The sequence below is a fragment of the Aspergillus caelatus genome (genome assembly GCF_009193585.1).
Source record: "Aspergillus caelatus strain CBS 763.97 unplaced genomic scaffold BDV27scaffold_151, whole genome shotgun sequence".
NCBI classification, from domain to species: Eukaryota; Fungi; Ascomycota; class Eurotiomycetes; order Eurotiales; family Aspergillaceae; genus Aspergillus; species Aspergillus caelatus.
Window position 1 is genome coordinate 42,359 of NW_022475414.1, and position 21,338 is coordinate 63,696.

The 21,338-nt window shown below is 48.9% G+C and overlaps 8 protein-coding genes across 8 annotated transcripts; 5 read left to right on the forward strand and 3 right to left on the reverse strand.

Moving 5' to 3' along the window:
• Positions 1–10: 10 nt before the first annotated feature.
• BDV27DRAFT_131995 (kinase-related protein) lies at positions 11–1,358 on the forward strand. The gene is made up of 3 exons (XM_032067767.1): positions 11–185; positions 253–345; positions 460–1,358. The coding sequence occupies exons 2-3, from the start codon at positions 306–308 to the stop codon at positions 1,128–1,130; spliced, it is 711 nt and encodes a 236-aa protein (XP_031925221.1). The 5' UTR covers positions 11–185; positions 253–305; the 3' UTR covers positions 1,131–1,358.
• Positions 1,359–1,556: 198 nt separating this feature from the next.
• BDV27DRAFT_131998 (uncharacterized protein) lies at positions 1,557–1,868 on the reverse strand. Its single transcript, XM_032067768.1, has one exon. It carries the CDS (start codon positions 1,822–1,824, stop codon positions 1,621–1,623), a length of 204 nt encoding a protein of 67 aa, XP_031925222.1. The 5' UTR covers positions 1,825–1,868; the 3' UTR covers positions 1,557–1,620.
• A 173-nt stretch (positions 1,869–2,041) lies between these two features.
• Positions 2,042–3,248, forward strand: BDV27DRAFT_22080 (putative GPI anchored cell wall protein). The gene is made up of 3 exons (XM_032076048.1): positions 2,042–2,231; positions 2,283–2,425; positions 2,491–3,248. The coding sequence occupies exons 1-3, from the start codon at positions 2,134–2,136 to the stop codon at positions 2,808–2,810; spliced, it is 561 nt and encodes a 186-aa protein (XP_031925223.1). The 5' UTR covers positions 2,042–2,133; the 3' UTR covers positions 2,811–3,248.
• On the forward strand, positions 3,190–6,556 carry BDV27DRAFT_22071 (ribonucleotide-diphosphate reductase subunit RNR1). The gene is made up of 4 exons (XM_032076047.1): positions 3,190–3,561; positions 3,698–3,855; positions 3,913–4,853; positions 4,910–6,556. The coding sequence occupies exons 1-4, from the start codon at positions 3,543–3,545 to the stop codon at positions 6,354–6,356; spliced, it is 2,565 nt and encodes an 854-aa protein (XP_031925224.1). The 5' UTR covers positions 3,190–3,542; the 3' UTR covers positions 6,357–6,556.
• A 3,544-nt stretch (positions 6,557–10,100) lies between these two features.
• BDV27DRAFT_22111 (uncharacterized protein) lies at positions 10,101–11,085 on the forward strand. Its single transcript, XM_032076049.1, has one exon. It carries the CDS (start codon positions 10,198–10,200, stop codon positions 11,023–11,025), a length of 828 nt encoding a protein of 275 aa, XP_031925225.1. The 5' UTR covers positions 10,101–10,197; the 3' UTR covers positions 11,026–11,085.
• Positions 11,086–11,458: 373 nt separating this feature from the next.
• BDV27DRAFT_22126 (sphingomyelin phosphodiesterase) lies at positions 11,459–13,873 on the reverse strand. The gene is made up of 3 exons (XM_032076050.1): positions 13,474–13,873; positions 13,330–13,416; positions 11,459–13,257 (listed from the first exon to the last, which is right to left on the reverse strand). The coding sequence occupies exons 1-3, from the start codon at positions 13,597–13,599 to the stop codon at positions 11,617–11,619; spliced, it is 1,854 nt and encodes a 617-aa protein (XP_031925226.1). The 5' UTR covers positions 13,600–13,873; the 3' UTR covers positions 11,459–11,616.
• A 1,286-nt stretch (positions 13,874–15,159) lies between these two features.
• On the forward strand, positions 15,160–18,566 carry BDV27DRAFT_22132 (putative MFS monosaccharide transporter). Its single transcript, XM_032076051.1, has 5 exons — positions 15,160–15,477; positions 15,599–15,730; positions 15,779–16,247; positions 16,311–17,553; positions 17,607–18,566. The coding sequence occupies exons 1-5, from the start codon at positions 15,334–15,336 to the stop codon at positions 18,307–18,309; spliced, it is 2,691 nt and encodes an 896-aa protein (XP_031925227.1). The 5' UTR covers positions 15,160–15,333; the 3' UTR covers positions 18,310–18,566.
• Positions 18,417–21,147, reverse strand: BDV27DRAFT_166408 (Zn(II)2Cys6 transcription factor). Its single transcript, XM_032074181.1, has 6 exons — positions 21,062–21,147; positions 20,883–20,989; positions 20,741–20,811; positions 20,040–20,659; positions 19,173–19,933; positions 18,417–19,082 (listed from the first exon to the last, which is right to left on the reverse strand). Exons 1-6 carry the CDS (start codon positions 21,119–21,121, stop codon positions 18,824–18,826), a joined length of 1,878 nt encoding a protein of 625 aa, XP_031925228.1. The 5' UTR covers positions 21,122–21,147; the 3' UTR covers positions 18,417–18,823.
• Positions 21,148–21,338: the final 191 nt, after the last annotated feature.

A 21,338-nucleotide genomic window follows, 5' to 3' on the forward strand; every position in this document is an offset into this window, starting at 1 on the left:
GACAAGCCCCGCCGACTGCCTCTGTTTATCTCAATGGACCACCGAGCTTTTCTTTGTCCGTCACATCAACTAGTATTGCCGTTTTGCATTGAGTTATTCACACATTGATCCCAAGGATTACCTTTGAAGGCCCTGGATCTGTTTTGAATGAATTAGCCTCCTCGTTATCTCGCGTCCTTGCTGAAGTACGTTGCAACGTTTATCTGCATGAGCCACGACCCGGGGTATCTGTATTGATTTCTATACTACTAGTATCTTCCCTTCACCCCAAAATCCACTCTGGATCTATAGATATAAAGGCAACCATGGATATCCAGGTAGACAGACTAGTCGATAAGATCTGGGGTAAGTCGCTCGGCATGACGCATATTGCACAGCAAGAACGTCTAACCTTGAACTTTCGATGATCGAAAAAAAAAAAATTCTTACACCAATGGATTACTAATGGCTCTTCTTAAGATAAAACCCGATCTACGCCAGACGATTCCCGGTTGATGATAGCAGTGAGTGGCATACCGGGCTCCGGAAAGACAGCACTTGCCAGCATGATGGCAAACCGCATCAACCAACTCTACACGGCACAGCATCCCAATTCACCGCCTATCGCGACTGCTATCCCTATGGATGGGTATCATCTTACACGGGCGCAACTCGCTCAAATGCCCGACCCGGTGTATGCTGCTGCGCGACGGGGTGCAGCTTTCACCTTTGACGGGGAGAAGTTTTTGAAACTAGTCCAGGCTCTGCGGGAGCAGTTGACGCTGGAGACCCAAAGCTTGTACGCGCCAAGCTTTGATCATGCAGTTAAAGATCCTGTCGATGATGATATTGCCATCCCCGCCACGTGTAGGGTTATTTTCTTCGAGGGGAATTACCTGAGTTTAAATAAAGAGCCGTGGAATAAGGCGGCGCAACTGATGGATGAGCTTTGGTTTGTGGATGTTAAATTCGAAACCGCTCGAAAGAGGTTGGTTCGGAGGCACGTCAAGGCGGGTATCGCAAAGGATGAAGCCGAGGCAGATAAACGAGCGACAGAAAATGACCTTGTAAATGGCCGGGAAATCGTGGACTATAGGTTGCCCGTTCAGGAGATAATTACAAGTCGTTATGACCCTAATTGGGACCGGTGACTGATGGGTCTTGGGTGTATTTTCGGTGCGGTATGAGGGATATATGGTTGACTGAAGCATAACTCATCTTACAGCGTTCCCTTTTGTTTCTGATTCTTAAAGAAAACCTCATGGAAGGGGGATAGAGAACATTACACATAGTGGGTATACTATAATTAGACGCATAGGGAGTCTGGCCACTTATTACTTTAGCTTATTGCTAGCTGTTGGATAAATTTAGGATAATAAAAGGACTGAGACAATGTTACTTGATTATCTTGGCATTGATAACCCATCAATTTAGCTTAAAGAGATGCAGAATGTATGTATATACATAGTACATAGTATTCCCCACAGGCTGTCCTTTAGGGAGTCGCATTTGGTATATATTTACACCACCATTCTCCTAATCTTTTACTTGCAGCATTGAATTTTCACCGAATTTCTAGGGACGACGACTAGTACTACTTCAAGTGGTAAGGGACATAATCTAATGTTCTAGACTTGGGCATTAAGTAGTAGTAATACAGAGGGAAGACGTTTTGAGATTACATGCGTTACAACGGATGGCAGTACTGCCGGGAAGCTCCACCAATCGAGTCCCGATACTTAACCACAAAAACAATAAGGGGACCCACTTAAAATAGATAGTTCCGTGCAGTAAAATTTGCAAGGGAACGATTGGAAATGAGAACCACCCCAGAGTCCCAGACATGATCTCAGGGCCAGGAAAAGGATCGGCAGGGTCGATGCCTGATTGGGTGAGACAGGTCCCCTCTTCACTTTCTCTTCTTCCATTAAATTTCCATTCCGCTGCTCGAACTCAAGATCATCTATCATTCCATTCTTTCCATCGCTTTGCTTGTCACTCTTTATCGCAAGCTGTCACTCCTTTTTAACCTCCCGTCCATTCTTTAGCTTCGAACTTATTCTAGTCAGTCTTTTTGTTTTTACACAGCCGCACCCCAAACTCGACAGTTCAATTACAACCCGTACCCCTAAACGTCTACTTTGTTCCGCCGTCATGTTTTTCGCCAAGTCTGCTTTTGTCTTGTCCTTTTTGGCCCTCGGCAACATTGCCGCCGCGGCAGGCACTAAGTCTTGCCTTCTTGAGGCTCTCAGGTACGCTTATACTAGTAACTGGAAAATGTTCATTTCTGACAAGTCGATTAGCACTGAGCCAAGCCCCGGTGATCTCAAAGCCGTCTGTGTTGATAAAGTGCAGACCAGAATCGAGAGCCTGTGCAGCGGTGATGACAAGCAGGACGCTCTGAAGCAGTTCGCTGACACCTGCTCCTCTGCTGGACACAAAGTCGGTATGTACATGGTAGACTGCTGATACTGAGGACATGATTCATATGAGCTAACATCTCTTCCCCAGTCGTTAATACCTCGACCTCCTCGGGCGCCTCTTCCACCGGTACTTCTACTGCCGGTTCCAAGTCGAGCAGCTCCGGCTTTGTCACTGCTACCGCTACCAGCACTTCCGGCTCCGACTCCAGCTCTAGTTCCCCTACCTCCGGCTCTGATTCTAGTTCTAACTCTGGCTCTGGCTCCGGCTCCGGCTCTGGAACTAACCCCAGCTCGACCTCTTCTTCTGGAGTACCTCTTCATACCTCCAATGCTGGCTCGTCTGATAGGCATATTCCCGCTGCTGCCTTTGCTGCAGTTGTCTTTGTCGGCTTCGCCGCTACGCTGTAAGGGTGATCAACCTTCGAATCGTTCTACTCAGCTGCGCAGTGAGTACCGGGTATCTGGTGGAACGACTTGATTCCATTCTTGTTCCATCATTTGTGACAATTGTATATTGAGGCCAATCTCCGTCATGTAAGGGTGCGTTGCAATAACTAGAAGGAGGCTGTATGCTCCTTCCCGACAGATAGTAAGAAAATCAACCTTCTTGTAACTATTGTGTGACCCTTGATCCGACTCTAGATTTCAGATTCCGCCTAACCAAATTGATAGACCATAGATCTAACGTCAGTTATAAGGTTTGAAAAGAGTATACCTAAGAGCACCGCATATTCGTAGATCCGTACCATAGCGAGATCGGAAGTTCGTCATTCGCGTGGCGTGACGAAAGCATCACGATCACGTGAGAGGGCGGGTTCTTCGGGGTTCGATGCTTAAGTAAGGGAGACCCATTTACTTGGTCCAAACACGAAAATTCGCGTTGATATCCACCGTCAACGCGTTGTTGGTCCCGGCAACATCAAATATCTGTTGGACTCTCTGCCCCTCTTACTTCTTTTCTTCTTCTCATCCCCTCTTCACTTCAGTCCTCAGGGCTTCCCTTCTTATCTTAAAAACGACTTTGCCTTTGCTTTTCTCATTCCAGAGCCTTAGTACTTCATCCGTTCACTAATACTATTATACCCTGTTTCTTATCGTCTTCTTCACGCATCTTCCGAGCTCTCCCCTCTACACGTCAAAATGTTTGTCTACAAGAGAGGTACGCGTTGATGTCCCTTCTATCCTCCTAGGTTCGGATCTAAGCCTGTGCTATGCCCCCAAATGGGGCTTTAGTCCTGTTTCATCCGAACCTTTGCCACCAACTTCAACATCTGCTAACAAACTGCGATTATTAGACGGACGCAAAGAACGCGTGCAGTTTGACAAGATTACTGCTCGTGTATCGAGGCTATGTTATGGTCTTGACCCCGAGCATGTTGACGCTGCTGCTATCACTCAGAAGGTCATCTCTGGTGTCTACCAGGGTGTCACCACTGTTGAACTTGATAACTTGGTATGGCTCCGCAGCTCCGCAGATAAACCGATGCGATATACTGATGGGCTTGTGTAGGCTGCTGAGACTGCGGCATACATGACTACCACACATCCAGACTACGCCATTCTTGCTGCTCGTATAGCTGTGTCGAACCTTCACAAGCAAACAAAGAAGCAATTCTCCCTGGTTATCTCAGACCTATACCATTACGTCAACCCAAAGAATAAGAATCCTGCCCCTATGATATCAAAGGAAACGTACGAGATAGTAATGAGACATGCCGACGAACTCAACTCAGCTATTGTGTACGACCGCGATTTCAACTACAACTTCTTCGGCTTCAAGACTCTTGAGCGGTCATATTTGCTGCGGATCGATGGAAAGGTTGCTGAACGCCCTCAGCACCTTTTGATGCGTGTTTCTGTTGGTATTCATGGTAATGACATTGAGAAGGCTATCGAGACCTATCACTTGATGTCTCAGAAGTATTTCACCCATGCCTCTCCGACTTTGTTCAATGCTGGTACCCCTCAGCCTCAGCTTGCTTCATGCTTCCTTGTCGATATGAAGGAGGATAGCATCGAAGGTATCTATGACACGCTTAAGACATGTGCATTGATTTCTAAGACCGCTGGTGGAATCGGCCTTAATGTGCACCGCATCCGCGCTACCGGCTCCTACATTGGTGGTACCAACGGTTCCTCCAATGGTATTGTTCCTATGCTCCGGGTGTTCAACAACACTGCCAGATATGTGGACCAGGGAGGAAACAAGCGTCCAGGTGCTTTTGCCATCTACTTGGAGCCTTGGCACGCCGATGTTTTCGAGTTCCTGGACCTCCGCAAGAACCACGGTAAGGAGGAAGTGAGAGCCCGCGATCTCTTCTATGCCCTCTGGACTCCGGACTTGTTCATGAAGCGAGTTGAGGCCAATGGTGAGTGGACTCTCTTCTGTCCTAACGAGGCCCCTGGCTTGGCCGATGTTTATGGTGATGAATTCGAGGCGCTCTATGAAAGGTTAGTTCTACTCCTTTTCAATTCCAAATCAGAAGCCCGTACTGACAAGAGCGTAGATACGAAAAGGAGGGTCGTGGCCGCAAGACTATCAAGGCCCAGAAGCTCTGGTATGCTATTCTGGAGGCTCAGACCGAGACTGGAAATCCTTTCATGCTGTACAAGGATGCCTGTAACAAAAAGAGCAACCAGAAGAACCTGGGAACAATCCGCAGTTCCAACCTCTGTACTGAAATCATTGAGTACACTGCTCCGGATGAGGTTGCTGTTTGCAACCTTGCCTCTCTTGCCCTGCCCACCTTCGTTGATGCTGCCCGGGGTGAATACGACTTTGGCAAGCTCCACGAAGTAGTGCAGGTGCTGGTCCGTAACCTGAACAAGATCATCGATATCAATTACTACCCTGTCCCCGAGGCTAAGAACAGCAACATGCGTCACCGCCCCATTGCTCTTGGTGTCAATGGTCTGGCTGATGCCTTCCTTGCCCTTCGTTTGCCATTCGACTCGGCCGAGGCGAAGCAGCTGAACACCCAAATCTTCGAGACCATCTACCATGGAGCTTTGACTGCTTCATCTGACCTGGCCAAGGACTTCGGAACGTACGAGTCATATGAAGGCTCCCCCGTCTCCCAGGGTATTCTTCAATACGACATGTGGGACCGGACCCCAACTGATCTCTGGGACTGGGACGCTCTCAAGGCGAAGATCGCGCAGACCGGCGTGCGCAACAGCTTGCTAGTGGCGCCTATGCCGACCGCAAGCACCAGTCAGATCTTGGGCTTCAACGAGTGCTTCGAGCCATACACCTCGAACATCTACTCCCGCCGTGTCCTTGCGGGTGAGTTCCAGGTCGTTAACCCTTGGCTTCTCAAGGACTTGGTCGATCTTGGTCTGTGGTCGGACAACATGAAGAACCGTATCATTGCCGAGGGTGGCTCCGTCCAGAACATCCCTAACATCCCCGCGGACATCAAGGCCCTCTACAAGACCGTGTGGGAAATCTCCCAGCGTTCGATCTTGCAGATGGCTGCGGACCGTGGTGCCTACATTGACCAGTCCCAGTCGCTTAACATCCATCTCAAGGAGCCGACTATGGGTAAGATCACCAGCATGCACTTCGCTGGCTGGAAGATGGGCTTGAAGACCGGCATGTACTACCTGCGTACCATGGCCGCCTCGGCTCCCATCCAGTTCACTGTGGACCAGGAGGCCCTCAAGGTTGCTGATACCAACGTCGCTCGGGCCAATGCTTCTTTCCGGAAGCGGGCCGTGGGCGCAGCATCCAACACGTACTCTGCTGTCCCTCGCTCCCCCACAAGCGAGACCAACGGACAGGCCAATGGGTCTGTTGAGCCCAACTCACGTGCGGAAGAGGCCGCCCACGGCGAATCCCAGAGCGAGGATGACCAGAAGACGAGCGAGGAGCGCGAGAATGACATCTATTCTCAGAAGGTCCTCCAATGTAGCATTGAGAACAAGGAAGCCTGCGTCATGTGCCAGGGTTGAACATATTCTATATAATGATTGGGTTTGCAATAGGCGCGCGGGTATGGATCTGACATTTGTTTGTACGCATTGATATCATGAGTTTGATGGATACTGGATATTGATTTATTTTCTACTGTTTATTTCGTGGTTTTGCTGTTCTGACGTGCATGTATCTCAAAAAAACCTTGACTGGTTTGTCTCTTTTTATTTTCAACGTCCTGGGACGGTCTTAATGGCAAAAATGTGACTTAGATAGAATGATTAGGAATCTAACGTTTGTGATTTATTCATGGAGATTTCTTGTATCATGCAATCCGGAACAGATGTAGTAGGAGACATCCGTTGCCTTGCTCCCAGGACATTGAAGCGACTTGGCTACCTAGTCGAGGTACTGTTACATTATGAGCCGTGAATCGCCTACGGTCCCTCCATTATTGGTGGAGGGAGAATGTAGCTGTACCGTCTAGTACTACCCATAACAAGGGATCTGTCGTAGCACAAGTCATATGAGTGTCTCCCTTGTTGTATGCACTTTAGTACTCCGGTATAACAGTCGAGCAACAGAGGCGGTAGTCCTGGAACAAGATACCGCGGATCATACCTGATAGTATTATATCCACGTAACTTCCAGTAGTGAAACACGGCTGTGTTGTCTAGATCAGGAGCGTGTCGTTCATTGTGTGAATAAGTATAGGCATTGGTTAAAAAAAAAAAAAAAAAGAAAAAGAGAGATTAGAGACTCTTCCAATGTCCGCATACTTTGACTTGCTTTTTTCTGGATGTGTCTTCCATTTACCTAGGTGCTCCGGAGTACTCCGTACTCACCAGGTACTAGTAATTCCCGTCAGTACACGAAGTATGTACCCAATCAAGTAAAGTCCGCCGTCGCCAAACCCTAGCGAGGAGAAATTTTCCAAGTGCTAGTCTTAAAAGAAGAGGGGGGGGGGTTCCCTGCCCTAACTTATGCATCGAATGTCACCGTACCAGTTGCCACTAGGTCCAATACTAGACAATACCCGAAGTGATGGATCTCGACCATGTTTCCCGCCTGAACCCGATTAGTCTCTTTCCACGGTGAGGCCCCGAACACGATGGCAGACAGATGTACCGGGTCTAGGCTTAGTGAACTTCATTTCTGACGTGTGACTCTGCATTCGTTGCCTTTCCCAGTCGTACAGGGTTGTTCGTATTCCCTCTAGATTGAGTCCCTTCAAGTTATTGTGATGTGTCGTCCTGTCAAAGGGTACACATTGGTTAACATTCACCACCCGTGCCGCTTACTTTTGTGCCTGGTCCGAGTGAGATGAGACTGGGGGTTCGGGCAACGGGGAATATTATATCAGATGTGACATGCATGGGGCTTTGTACGAGGGTATTTTTGTGTGAGATTTTATTTTAACTTATATTCTTTTTTCACTTTCGTTTCTGTTTCCTTGGCCATTGCCCTTAAAAGCGGATATTATGGATTCGGTGGTTCCCATCTAATCTTGAGGGACCGATAACATACTCCGTAGGGCTAGAGACCAGATTCAATCTACGTATCGGGTGAAGATAGATTAAATCTGGCCCCAGCTTAGGGCCTAGACTGGTGGAGTTCGCGGCGCCCACAGAACACCATCTGATTCTAACAAGGCATACATGCATGAGAGGAATTGATGACAGGATAGATGCCGACGTTCTCCTCTTTTTTCTCCCCCCTCCTACTCAGTTGTAGATATCGTAAGCCGGAGTCGAAAGTTCTAGTCTGAATCGCTATGAAACCATGCAGGGACACAGAATCTCCTCTCTTTGTCCAACAACAGTCTCCCTCCTTTCCCCGCCAAAAAAAAAAAAAAAAAAAAAGCCCTACGAAAGGCACTGTTGACATGTTATCTTGCGGGTGGCGTTAGTACCTGAAAGAACCGAGTCGATTAAGTCCAGTGCACAGGTGGGGGATTAAGACTAAAGAATCAAAACGCCGCCCCATTAGGGTTGCATCTTTTCTTTCCACTTTTCATACTACTACGAATATAGCTTAGAAAAAAAAAGAGAGGTCTGGACTTCGGAGGGTCCGATTGTATTCACGAATGAGAGAAGAAAAGACCCCCAATTGCACAAAGCCGTTGGAAGAGACTGTGTTGTCGGGAAAGAATGATATTGGACGGCGCATTGACAACCACGTATCCACGTCAGAAGGGCCCGTTCTTTTTTCATTGCATCCGAGTATCCATGACTTGCTGACAGGGTTGGGTCAAAATCTCTGCTCGCTTCCTTTCGCTTCAATTGTTCATTCTTGGTTTAAGACAGTTGACAAATGAATGTCTCTAATAAACCTTTCTGTTTTGGGGGTGAATTTTCCTCAGCCGAGTTCTCCGTGAGACTCAAAGAATAAAAGGTCATCGGAAAAGGTTGGCAATTTCTCTTTCTTTTTAGTTACTTTTATTTTATTTTTCTTTCTCGCTTCACGAGCACGAGGGCAAAGCCACACCGGGAATAGGTGAAAGTTAGAGAGTGTGGCGGAGTTCAGGTACCATCGTCATTTCGGACAGTGAGCGAGCGAGCGCTGATCCTCCCCCCCTGGAACCCAAAGGCAAAAGGGAAAGAGACGAGGAATGGAGGGACCGTAAGGGGGGAGAGAGAGAGAGAGAGAGAAAAAAAAAAAAAACCTAAATTCAATACCAAGCCTACACTAAAGTGAGCTAGACGAGATTTAGTAGTAAAATCATCACTGAAATGGGTATAGAGTGTACACGCTGTAACACCGGCGCCAATCTTGCACCGCCAATCAGTTCCAATTCAGACCAAATGGAAAATTGCTCTGAGAGCGGGTACCTGAATTGAAATTCAATCACCAAACTTTACGTATCTATCTACCTTTCGGATTATTCGGACGCTGCTTTTTGAGTCGGGGGTGAACCACACGTCATCCGGTCGGGGGGATGCTGACAGGTCAAAAGTGCCGGTGAGTAATGAATGTAGCATTGGTCACTTGCGCATGAATCGATCTTTTGTTTGTTTTTGTTTTTGTTTTTTTTGTTTTTCTTCCGGATTTCCCAGATCAATGCAAGGGAAAAATAATCAGAACATCCATACTCCGAGTACATGCCGTCGTACCTAGTAGGAAGGAGAAGGAACTCACCACCATTTGGAGAAGTTAAGATCATCATCCCAACCCAACGGTTGAGGTTCAGGGCGAGTGGAACCGAATAATTAATTTAATTAAAAGTGGTGAGCGAGTGAGCGAGTGAGCATCGCAGCCATAGCCGTAATATTTGATCCGTCCCATGGGTTCACGAGCTGTGCGGTGGGTCCGGGGCTTATAAGAAAAGGATCCACTTAGCGGAGGGCTGTATCTGATGAACTTGGATTCATTCGCTGGGTTCCTGAATTGTCCACTGTCCATGCCAATGATAAAAATTCTTTTAAAAGAATTAAACCTAAAAAGTAAAAATAAAAGTAAAAGTAAAAATAAAATAAAATAAAATAATAAATATACAGAGAACAAAGAAAGGACTAGTATGGATGCTAGTCCCTTCTATACGAGACTAGTCGTGCCTACCCTAGTAGGTAAGTTACCATCCATGTACACCTTGTTTAAATACTTGGGTCTTCCCTCCCTTGCCTGTTCTCCCCTCTCTCTCCCTCTCTTTACCGATACTCACCACAGTCTTCTCTCTCTCTCTTAGACAGCTTTCTGTCGTTCTTTCCTTCAACAACACTCTCATTCTTTCTGAGTGTTCATTCACGTCCCCAACCTGCTGCGCAGTTGGTTAAATTGAATCATTCCTTCAATTGACTTCGTCGTCGTCGGCTCGCCGATCACAACCTTCCTTGAAAAACAAGATATCAGTCTCTCTCTGATCAATCAATCATACCTGCAATGGCTCCTCTGGCTAAGACTCTCGCCCTTGCTGGCGCCCTTTTCGCCGCCGTCGCCTCGACCGCTCCTGTGCAAAAGCGCCAGGATGCTGTTGTGAGTACGCGCACTACAGTCGAATGGACTACCGTGACGGTCACCACGACCATCACCACGGATCGACCTGTCCAGACTCCAGCTCAGCCCACTGTCTCCGTCCCTGCGTCCTCGGATCCCGTCGTGACTCCTGAACCTTCTCAGCCTGCTGAGGTTTCTAACGAGTCCGAGGAGAGTGAGGCCCCTGAGCCTCAGCAGTCTGCGACCGTCCAGCCGGTTTGGACTCCCACCCCGGCTGCGCCCACTATCTCGGTTACTCCCACCCCGGAGCCTACTGAACAGCCGGAGCCTACCGAGCAGCCAGAGCCCACCACCACCAGCACCCCTCCTGTCGTGGTCCCGACATCGTCTAGCACTACCTCCGCTGCCCCTCAGCCTACCGCCAGCAGCCCCAGCGGTAGCGGATACACCGGCACCTGTTCCCAGGGCTCCCCGTGCAAGGGTCAGGTCACCTTCTACGACACTGCCACCTCTTCACTCGCCCCTAGCAGCTGCGGATACACCAATGATGGCAGCACCGAGGACGTCTTGGCCCTTCCCGTCGGCATGATGCAGGACAGCGACTGCGGCCGCATGGTGACCGTGCATTACAATGGCAAGGTCGCTTCCGGCAAGGTCGTTGACAAGTGCATGGGCTGCGACAGCACCTCAATTGATCTGTCGCGCCACTTCTTCGGTTTGCTGGCTTCCGAAGATGAGGGCCGTCTCCACGATGTTGAGTGGTTCCTTCAGTAAATGCGTTGAGTGCTAGCTGCTTCTTCTGGCTCTTTACTTGATTTTTGTTGTTTCGCTTCGTCGATATCCATACCCCATTTTCTCCTCTTAACCTTCTCCACATTCGTTTTGATACATATTTTACACGATTTGCTCCGCATGGAGTATTTGAGCTATGTTCATAGATATTTTCGGGTTATTTAAAACCACATTTACATTCGACGCACAAGAAGCAGCACGCAGGACGCATCTGGTCCATGACATGATACCACGACACTGGGATTGGCGCATTGCCATTTGGATGGAATCGGGTATTCTATCTGATGCGCATTAGGTAGCAATGGTTCAGGAACAATGATAAAAAGGTTTATTGCAAGTTCCACACATGCACCTGACGTGTCCACCGTAGACTCGTTCACCAGTCAAACGAGTAGGGTAATACAGAGACCACTAGGCCACGCATGGTTCCTTTTTCACTAGTACTTGCAGATCATTTCCAGACAGAGTCCTAGAGTCAATGCTTCCGAAGGTAGATCATTACACACTCAACATTATATATACTACCAAGATATCAACAACGTCACACAGAGATTAAACCCGTCCCCAGTGAACTTAAACCTTCTCGTAAAGCTTTGCCTGCTCCCGAACAAACTTCTCCGCATCGACGCCCTTCCGTGCCAAACCTCCCACGATCCTCGCCAGCACGGCATCCTCACAGAAGGGCCTCTCCACATGCACCTCGCTTACACCATCACTCCGCTTCGTAATGCTAAACGGCGTCCCCGGGCCCTCGCAGTTGAACTGTGCATCTCCGCCACGTAGGGAGCAAATCTTATTTTTTGCACATTCGCCCGAGCACTCCGTGACATTGTAACCTCTCGTGGTGCGCGACCACCACGCCTGGAAGACGGAGTCATCCTTCTCCATTTGGGCTGTTACCTTGTGCCAGAAGGAGGGGGTCATTTCGACCTTCGGATCGGTGACGGGTGGGGTCAAGAGGGAGCCGTAGGCTTCTTTGGCGGAGTAGTATTTGACCCATTTAGGTGGGGTGTTGGGGGAATCGGTGCTGTTGATGTCGGCCGTGTAGACGGTGTAGTCGAGCACGGCGAAGGTGACGGGGTCGATGTCGTAGATGCGGAAGGCCGGGGCGCCCGAGTCTGGGGTCATGGATGGGGTAACGTAGCCGATTGCGGTGGCCGAGTCAGCGGTGCGGGCGGTGTAGTTGGTATACGAAATCTGGAAGAGGTCCGTGTGGGTGTGACCGAAAAAGAGGGCGGCAATGCTGGCGCTGTAGCGGTTGATGATCTGGTCAAGGTAGTGCGAGTAGTCGTGCAGGGTGTCGGTGTTGCCGGTGGGGATGTGAGCGATCATCCAGACGCGCTGACCGGCGGTCTCAGCGGCTTGCAGCTCGGAGATGAGCCAGTGAAGTTGGTTGTCAGGGTCGTATTCCATTGGTTCCTGGAAGGCGTAGAAGTTGTATTTGTAGTAGAAGACGCTGTTATAGGAGATGATGCGGAGGTTGCTATTGGGGTGGACGATGGAGTATGAACCGTGTTTGGTGGTTGAGCTGGGTGAACCCTCGACGAGGTTGGACCAGTCGCTGGCCAGGGCATCGTAGGCCCATTGGGGGTTGTGAGAGGGCGGGACTTTGTCCGAAGGGAAGAGGTTGACCGGGGCTGCGTCGTGATTTCCCAGGGCCGCGTAGACAATGCCCAGTTTCCCCAGGTTGGAGTAGGTGGAGTTGAAGCTCTGCAGGACTGAGCTCTGGTTCACAAGCCAGATGTCGTGTGGTGGGACGTCACCCGTGTAGATGGAGAACGTTGGGTCGAGGGCCGCGATAGCGTCCATCATGGAGTCTTCGAGACGAACTGGAGGATCGCAGTGATGGTCACCCCAGAGCCCGCACGGGGTTGAGGTGTTACCGGGCGCGTCTTCCGGGGTGAAACTACGACAGCAAATAGGCTTGGTGCATTGTGCACTGGCTCCTGGCGTGTATTGCAAATCAACGTGTGTGTCACTAATGTGTGCGACACGGATCGGAGGCTGGCCACTCGGGGGTGGACGAGTGACCGAGGACTTGGCTACGGGGAACGTGAGGTTGTATGGCCGAACATCGGGGTAGTCGCAAAGGCCGGCAATGCTTGAGCAGAAGGTTTTGGATGTATGCGAGCCGACCTTCAGATTCTTCAGGGCGTAATAAACGGCCGTGCCCTCTTCTTTGATGGCCCCCTCACAAACGTCGTCATCCTCGATCTGACGTGAGGCATTAACCGATGTCCTTTAAATTTTCACACGTTATGAACTCCGCTAAAAGCATTTACTTACCCCTGCCAACTTACACGCGTCGGTCACAACGTGTTCCAATGCATTTTGACCCAGACCGGCTACTAGTTTGAGTGCCCCCAGCAGGCCCTTCGAGAGTCAGCCTATCTTGCCTTCCATGGATAGTTTGATGCCTCTCCGACATACCTCACAGCCAGCACAGGTGACTGCTCCTTTGAAATCATCCCAAATCGTGCCAGCCAAGTCGGCCTCGGGATTAGCATGAGTGCCGGCCAGGGAGGCCAGGGCCGCAAGGAAGAAAAATGGTCTCATGTCCCTAGTCTGATATGGGATCAAGATCGATGACCAAGCTGCAGCTTATCTTCCGCTATCTCGAATTCCTGTCCATGGAACAGAGCAGAACCTGCCAGTTTTATAGCAGGGTCTCGCAAGGACGTCCGGCCCCTGAGGCAGCGCTTCCCGTCGGAAGCCGACTGATCGTCCTGAAAAATGGGACGTTCCATTTTGGCGTATTCCCTCGGATAGGGAGTAGAACTCAGGGCAACAGAGAGGAGACGAGCCCATGTGATGGCTTGGGTTGCATCGTGAGCAAGCGGTAGGCTCCGTAGTGTTCTCCGCACCCAGATTTAGTCAAGAAAACAACGGCTGACATAGTGGAGAATGACCAGGACGGTCACTAGTCAAGCGTTAGCGAGAGTTAGTTGAAATACGGGGACCATTGTGCATGGACAATGTTACTTAATTCTTCAGGCAGTTGTAATTGTCTCTGTGATAAGAAGATCCTCATCAAGAGATCTGATAGACTGGATACTGATTTGCAGCCGAGGCATTGTCCCTTTTCAGGGGGCCAAGAATGATTCCTCAGATTTGTTCCAACTCTGTACTATTCATGTTCTGTCCGGAGGAACTAAATTTCTTATTTGTCGCACGTCCCCAACTGCACGGTAGATCCTCCTGGACGGGGTGGATTCTATTCATACCCATCTGTATTATGCGTGGACCGGGTATGAGGGTTGAAACTTCAATCTTTATGTCAACAATGTTCTTGTGATTTCTTCTCTCAGTTTTTGGGGAGGTGTTCGGAAGAGATGAGAATCCCATCTATACGGATTGGGTTACATGCATGCGAGGGATGAAGCGAGAATAAATTAGTAAGAAAAAAAAAAAAAAAAAGGTCGGCTGAGTCAGAAGGTACGAGCTGACATGGGGAGAGGGTAAAAAAAGGGAAGGAAGGAAGGAAAGTATACCGGAAGCAGAACAGATGAGGTGTAAGTTCTGTCTGTACGTACATTACATACCTTCTAATGAGAAGACACAAGAAGTACTGTATGTACCCCGTACTCCGTACATACTTTCTTTTCTTACGTGGCTGAGTTGTCAGCGCAACATCGGCCGGCTCTCCACGGAGTATAGAGAAGAACTCCAGCGTACCAGTCGAAATCTCCCAAAAAGGTTCATGGCGAATTGAAATTCCACTTATAGTCTCGCCTTTGTGAGGAGGGCCGCAAACTATTGAAGACAAATAAAAATATGCAGGATCTCATCCCTTGGGTGAGAAAAGACCCACGCCGAACCACACAATTTCTTTTCTCCGCTTTCTCCTCATCGTTCCAACTTTCTTCCTCCTTCTCTGACGTTGCCTCTTGCAAATTCCTATTGTCTTACCTCTGCTTGATAGACCCTTCTTTTGGCGGATTTTCTCGAATAAATCGATTTTAATTCTTATTGTCGAGATCAATAACGGTTCATCCAGTCTTTCTAGCCTCCTCCTTCGCCCCTCCAACAGCTTCCCAGTCTGCGTGTCACACAATCTCTCTATCTCGACTCGGTCAAGTTTTCTCCATCATCGGGGATGTTGTCGTCGTTTTTTCGATTCCTCCGCATTCGGTGACCATGGAGCCGTTTCACCCTCGAGAATTAACGCTTACATCTCTGTCGAATTCTCTCGCGATAAGATCTAAATGATCGTGAACGCTCTTGGGTTGTTACTCTGCGATCTCCAAGGTTCACACGAGGCTACACGAGCTGTGGTCGCGGTCGCCCATCATGGAAGACCGCAGACCGGAAGTGTTGATCGTGTCCATTATCTTCTTCGTTATCGCCTCCGTCTTTGTGGCACTGCGCTTCATCTCGCGGGTTTTCATTGTTAAGAAAGTCGGGCTACATGACTATTTGATGCTGTTGGCATGGGTACGTCTGATGTTTCGCCTGTCGGTTGCATGCGAATGTTGAAATTCAAGCGTCGTCGCGTGGGGAAAGAGAACAGATGAACGGTGAAAAAAAAAATAAATGACTGACTGACGTTACACAGGTCATCGATTTTGGCTTCTCATTCTCCTTATTTTATGCCACGAGAAAAGGCCTGGGTCTCCATGATAACGACATAGCTCTTAGTGACCGGTACAGCCTCAATCGAGCCAATTATGCATTCACGGTGTTATATGTGAGTTGCTATCTAAAGTCCGGTTGACTCCGATTGCTGATTCAATAGAACCCCGCGTTGATGGCCGTCAAAAGCTCCATCCTCGTCTTCTACCTCACTTTAACCCAAGGGGAGAGGGTTTTCCGTTGCGCAAATTATGTGACTCTTTTCGTCGTGAATGCCGCCGGATTGGCGCTCACACTGGTCAACGTCTTTCAATGTCGTCCCGTTGGAGCGGCCTTTTCCTATCCCCTGGCCCCGAATGCACACTGTACCGATATCCTCACTCTATACCTTTCTTCCTCTCCGGTGAACATCATTACCGACCTAGCCATTCTCTTCTTGCCAAACCCCATCTTAACTCAAATGCGTCTTCCGCGGAAACAGAAGATCATTCTTGTCATCACCTTTAGCTTTGGTTTCTTCGTCGCTGTAGTCGATGTAATCCGCATTGCCTACCTTCAAAATGCGGCTACATCACGCCAAATCCTGCTGAGAGAGATCCACCTGCAAGATGCAAGCGGTGACGACCTGAATTGTATGTGTGACATGGCCGTATCCCCCAACCAAACTATTTAACGCCCCGCGCTGACCTGACAAGGGTATGCTTCACTTTCATTCATGTGGTCGGTTGTCGAGGTCAATGTGTCGGTCATGTGTGCCTGTGTGCCTAGTCTCAAGCCTTTAGTAGCGCGAATCATCCCAAAGATGATCCGGGACACGGACGATAGCACGACCGTGCCAAATGCCCCCACGGTTGGGCCCCTAGATATTCCGGATATCCCAGATATTGCTGAACCTGCGCCCCTTCCAACTATCCCAGGTCCCAACATGCGACGACACTCGCAGTCCGCCAACCATAGTAAGTCCTCTCCGTCAGGCAGTGGTAGCAGTGCCAGTCGGAGAGAGACGGGCGGTCCAATCGATATGAGAGAGTTCCTGATGGGCAGTGACCCACCTCCTCACGATGCGGAAGCGAATACAACCCTCACCACTACATCGTACCTGCCTAGCATCACTTTCTTCGACTTTGTCAATATGAAGAAACCAGCGAATATGCTGAAGCTCAGCAACAAGGAATCCATTGCGCCGATCTCCCTAACCACGATCTTGTTTTTCTTGTGGGGATTCGCTTACGGGTTGCTGGATATTCTCAACGCACAATTTCAGGATATTGTTCGATTAGATGCCTGGCGATCGTTGGGCCTGAACGCTGTTTACTTTGGGGGGTATTTCATAGGCCCACCGTTGGTGGGCCGCACGGTGCTGAAACATTGGGGGTTCAAGTCGACTTTCATCACAGGCCTGTGTATTTACGCTTGCGGCACTTTGATATTTTGGCCCTCGGCTGTCCTGACTTCGTACTCTGCCTTCATCGTCTCTAACTTCATCGTCGGCTTTGGATTAGCAGTATTGGAAACCGCCGCCAACCCATTCATAGCACTGTGTGGGCCCCTAGAGAATTCGGAGATTCGATTGAATATCTCGCAAGGTGTCCAAGCGATAGGAAGCGTAGTTTCGCCGCTTTTAGCGAAAAAGGTCCTTTTCAAGAAGGTGACCGACGTTTCTTCTCTGGTTGATGTTCAATGGACTTATCTTGGCATTGCGTTATTTGACGTGCTTCTGGCTGTGGCTTTCTATTACTTACCAATCCCAGAGGCATCGGATGAGGATCTTCAGGAGCTAGCAAACCGGCGTCGGAGCGACAACATGACCCAGGTCGCCGGGGTTCCAGTGGTCTGGTTAACCTTAGGACTGGGGGTGTTTTCACAATTTTTCTACGTCGCCGGACAGGAAATAATTTCGCAAAGTTTCACCGTTTTCGTCGAAGATGCCTATCCCAGGTAAGTTGGCAGGTCACTTCGATATGCCTGGACGTTCACTTATCGAAACACAGTTCTCGCCTTAGCTCCTTTGATTATCTGACCATCGCTCATTCTATCTTTGCGGTTGGTCGTTTCCTTGCCGCCTTTCTGCAATTATTCCTGAAGCCACGATGGATTTTGCTTATATCGTACATTGGAATGATAGTTTTCTCCATACTATGCATGAAAACGACGGGCGTCGCGGCGGTTGCCATGGGTCTCATGGTCTACCTCTTCGAAAGTGGTGCATTTAGCATTATTTTCGCTATCTCTCTCCGCGGTACAGGCCAACATACAAAGACCGCTGCAACGCTTCTGACGACGGCGATCAGCGGAGGTTCCTGCTTTCCGTTCGCACAACATGCAGCCAGCCTCGCTGGGGGCATGTCATTCTCGTATAGTGTCCTCGTTGCTGTCTTCTGCGCTGGTGCCATCTTTCCGGTGTACTTGAACCTAGTACCTGCCGCAAAGAAGCAGGTTGACCCAGTACCAAACGAACACCTCCGCCGCCCACGTCGCCACCGCTCTAAGCCTAATATTGTCGAGCGGGAGAAGGAAAACCCTTCTGTGGGCGGAGTTTATTCACGGCGGCGAAGCGTCCTGTCGGACCTGCTGCCAGCGGTTACACTTTCTGACCAATCGTCATCCCAACCCGACCTGGCTAATAATGGGCACCCCCGCTCAGCTGCCCACGGTGGCCTTCAACATGACTTGGCCCCTTGGCCCGAATCATAATGCCTATCTCGCTTTCAACTGTATGTTTCTTTGAGGTGTTTCTTCTTATGTGATACCCTTTTTCGCGATAATACCATTTAATTGTCTGTTACGGTCTGCTCTTGTTATCTTGGCACAGCGAGGCGTTGAGGGAAAAAGGTTTAGGCATACTTATACAGGGGTGCCTCTTGAGATAGGTCAATGCGCTGTACGCATGTACCGGATGATTGGACCGAGATACGGAGTATTACTTCGATAGTTGTATATACCCGAAGTCTTTAGGTGATGTTATAGATTCCTCTATTAATTGAGAGTCCAACAGATGAAGTATATAGCATATAGAGGAATCAGCAAGGGACGGGAAACCGAATTCTCGTGTATATAAATGATCCACACGACCCTGGGACTTTGAAACTGAGAATCACAGGTAGTGTAGTCAAGTCCATCGCACCTGAGATCGTAAGATATCGAAGAGCGCTCATGAAATCAGTGCTCACTCAGAACATTACCGAGATACTAAAAAAACGAAAACGAATCATGATGGCCCCGTGTCATTAGTTGCTTGGTGAACCGCCTGCTGGGCAAGATCTCGAAGACTAGAGATAAATCCGGTGATAGCTTGCAGATGAGCGGCTTTGTCAGCTCGAGAAATTTGTCTCAGGAAGACCCTTTCAGTCGTGTGCTCTGTTACTGCCAGGAGCTGCGTATCACTCGCTGCGCTCTCAGTACGTGGATTTTCCAGCAGGTTACAGAATATTGTGAGCATCGCTGACATAGGATAAAAAAGGAGAGTCCTAGGTGGCCAATAGCAGGTTAGAAGAACACTGTGTAGAGTTTGGCATACTAAGGACAAAAGCCAAGTTCTGTACATGTAGGTCTCTTACCAAAAGCTCCCTACACTCACGAGGGACTCAGAGTAATGTAGAAATACTAAAAGGGACCGACTAGCTTCCACGGATAAAGTCAGACTTAAGCGGAGTCCGTCCATCATGCCTGCTGGGGTGGAAGTCGAACGCCACGCTTCGCATCGACTTCCGGCTAGGTGGATTATGTTAACGCAGAAGTAGTAGTTCAAATGCGTCAGAACAAGATACATGGTGTCGACTCGCTGGTCTTCAGAGTTTTCTTTTGCGAATGAAAGTTTAGGTCTCAGTTTTGAGGGCATCGACATTCGCCAGAGTTCTAACTCTTCGTCTAGTTCCCGAATTGATCGGACGACCTCAGCGTCGTTTTTCTGTAGTCCACGATGGGAGTAGAGAGCGGTAAAGATTTGAGACTTGACCATGCTGAGCCGTAAGTCGATGGGAAACAGAAGACCGTGCGCATTTTCCATCGAGGAATAGCTCATCCTGGAGTGTAGTTTCTCAGTATAACCGGGTGGTAGTTGGAGATCGCAGTCTTCATCCCTGAGGCAGTGGCTCTGCCCAGTACGCAAGGAAAGATCCTTGTCGAGGGCGTAGCAGAGCCAGAAAAGGTCGCGAAGGTGTTTCCTAGTCTCTTTGTCTCTGGAGCCTCCGACGGCAGATTCTGGTACCGCGCATGGATCTCCCATTGTGTGAGCTCCCAGAGCAATGATGAAACGTGATGCGATCGAGTTATAATTTGTTGCTGTTTGCAATTCGCCGGTGAGTATCCCTAGTATTGACTGGGGATTTATCAGAAATGAAAGGATTAGTGCAGGTTCCCAGTCTGAACTTTGATTCTTCTCTTTTGAGGGATATACAAAAGCAAATTGGGATGGATGATAGTACCAGTAGAAGAGCTGTCTGTAATGCATCCAAGTTGAGCGGTTCTTGAAGCAAAGACGGCAAAAGAGCCTGGGCCTTCATAGCATACTCGTCTCGAGGAATAGGAGGTGGTTTGGGGGCTGTACAACGAGTGGCAAGATGATCTAAGCTAGAAATCAACGCCAGAAAAGCGAATATGCATGCTCTTGAACTAGGGCAGTGGGCTTTCTTATTGTGTTCAGGCAGCAAATAGGCTGCGCGTATCGTCTGGGAGAAGAGTGACGAATTGATGACAGGAAAGATTGTGTGGATGGCCGAGGAAGCATACACGTCTAGGTATCGCTTCAGTACTGTCCGTGCGGGAAGCCCAGAAGGTGTTGACGCGGCGTCATGGACACCATCTAAGTCCGGAGACATAGAAGATAGGGGTGGCTTCTCCCATGGAGCGTGGCAAAGATTTGGAAGAGGGATAACGATTCCGGTTCTTGACTCAATCCAGCGAAGACCCTCAGGGAGAAGACTCGGCACTCCTATCTGAGGAGCAATATTTCCAATCTTCCAACCTGCAAAGTGAATAATCCTGGGGGATGGCAGCAGCGGGTATGCTTGCTCTAAGTGGATAGGCTGTTTCTCAGGTGGTCTTTCTTCATTAGCAAAGTAAGTAGGTGATCCAAGGTATGAAAGAGTAAGAATGAAAAAGGTGACGGGGACAAGAAAATACAAACCCATCACTCCAGCTTCTGCTCTGCGTTCATCGATGCGCCGAATGCGATCGATCAAACTGATTCTTTGGCTACTATCAAGATTAAGTTTCATGGTTGGTCATAAATCATTTTGTAGGAGGTCAAAGCAGTATAGTATAAGTACCTGCTATCCTGACGTCGTCTCTTCGAACGTAAATCTGATGAATACGTGCAATTCATGCCATGGTGGAGGCACCAATTACATTGGGGGCCAATGCGGTCACATTTGATCTAATCCGAGACACTTTATAAACTCATGAAAGTAGTATATAGTGGATGTGGATGTGGATGGGATGAAAGTACCTTTCGTTTGTAGCACGCATCACAGGCCGTTACCCTTCTGGGAACTGGGTCGTTAGGCATATCGAACAAAATTACTTGGCTCCGATATAGGTTAAGTCTTATTGGATTGATCACTAAATCAATGGTCAAGAATTGAAACAAAAGAATAAAATTACTATACTAGAGGCTTTTCTCCTCCCCCCCCCCCCCTTTTAAGGGCGCATTAGTTAAGTTGCCTCATGACTTTGTATGGTAACGTTAGGTAATTGATACAGAGCCGCTTAGCTAATCACCTCCG

Bases quoted from the DNA above. Each gene is read 5' to 3' on its own strand.
- BDV27DRAFT_131998 (XM_032067768.1), bottom strand. From the start codon at position 1,824: ATGTCTGGGACTCTGGGGTGGTTCTCATTTCCAATCGTTCCCTTGCAA.
- BDV27DRAFT_22111 (XM_032076049.1), top strand. From the start codon at position 10,198: ATGGCTCCTCTGGCTAAGACTCTCGCCCTTGCTGGCGCCCTTTTCGCC.
- BDV27DRAFT_22132 (XM_032076051.1), top strand. From the start codon at position 15,334: ATGGAAGACCGCAGACCGGAAGTGTTGATCGTGTCCATTATCTTCTTC. The intron at 15,478-15,598 runs GTACGTCTGATG...GACGTTACACAG, and splicing joins ATTTGATGCTGTTGGCATGG to GTCATCGATTTTGGCTTCTC. The intron at 15,731-15,778 runs GTGAGTTGCTAT...CTGATTCAATAG, and splicing joins ATGCATTCACGGTGTTATAT to AACCCCGCGTTGATGGCCGT.
- BDV27DRAFT_22071 (XM_032076047.1), top strand. The intron at 3,856-3,912 runs GTATGGCTCCGC...GGGCTTGTGTAG, and splicing joins CTGTTGAACTTGATAACTTG to GCTGCTGAGACTGCGGCATA. The intron at 4,854-4,909 runs GTTAGTTCTACT...ACAAGAGCGTAG, and splicing joins TTCGAGGCGCTCTATGAAAG to ATACGAAAAGGAGGGTCGTG.
- BDV27DRAFT_22080 (XM_032076048.1), top strand. From the start codon at position 2,134: ATGTTTTTCGCCAAGTCTGCTTTTGTCTTGTCCTTTTTGGCCCTCGGC. The intron at 2,232-2,282 runs GTACGCTTATAC...CAAGTCGATTAG, and splicing joins TGCCTTCTTGAGGCTCTCAG to CACTGAGCCAAGCCCCGGTG. The intron at 2,426-2,490 runs GTATGTACATGG...TCTCTTCCCCAG, and splicing joins CTCTGCTGGACACAAAGTCG to TCGTTAATACCTCGACCTCC.
- BDV27DRAFT_166408 (XM_032074181.1), bottom strand. From the start codon at position 21,121: ATGCCTAACGACCCAGTTCCCAGAAGGGTAACGGCCTGTGATGCGTGC. The intron at 20,812-20,882 runs GTACTTATACTA...TAATCTTGATAG, and splicing joins AGACGACGTCAGGATAGCAG to TAGCCAAAGAATCAGTTTGA. The intron at 19,083-19,172 runs GTAAGAGACCTA...TTGGCCACCTAG, and splicing joins GTGAGTGTAGGGAGCTTTTG to GACTCTCCTTTTTTATCCTA.
- BDV27DRAFT_131995 (XM_032067767.1), top strand. From the start codon at position 306: ATGGATATCCAGGTAGACAGACTAGTCGATAAGATCTGGG. The intron at 346-459 runs GTAAGTCGCTCG...GCTCTTCTTAAG, and splicing joins ACTAGTCGATAAGATCTGGG to ATAAAACCCGATCTACGCCA.
- BDV27DRAFT_22126 (XM_032076050.1), bottom strand. From the start codon at position 13,599: ATGAGACCATTTTTCTTCCTTGCGGCCCTGGCCTCCCTGGCCGGCACT. The intron at 13,417-13,473 runs GTATGTCGGAGA...TGACTCTCGAAG, and splicing joins TCACCTGTGCTGGCTGTGAG to GGCCTGCTGGGGGCACTCAA. The intron at 13,258-13,329 runs GTAAGTAAATGC...GCCTCACGTCAG, and splicing joins ACGCGTGTAAGTTGGCAGGG to ATCGAGGATGACGACGTTTG.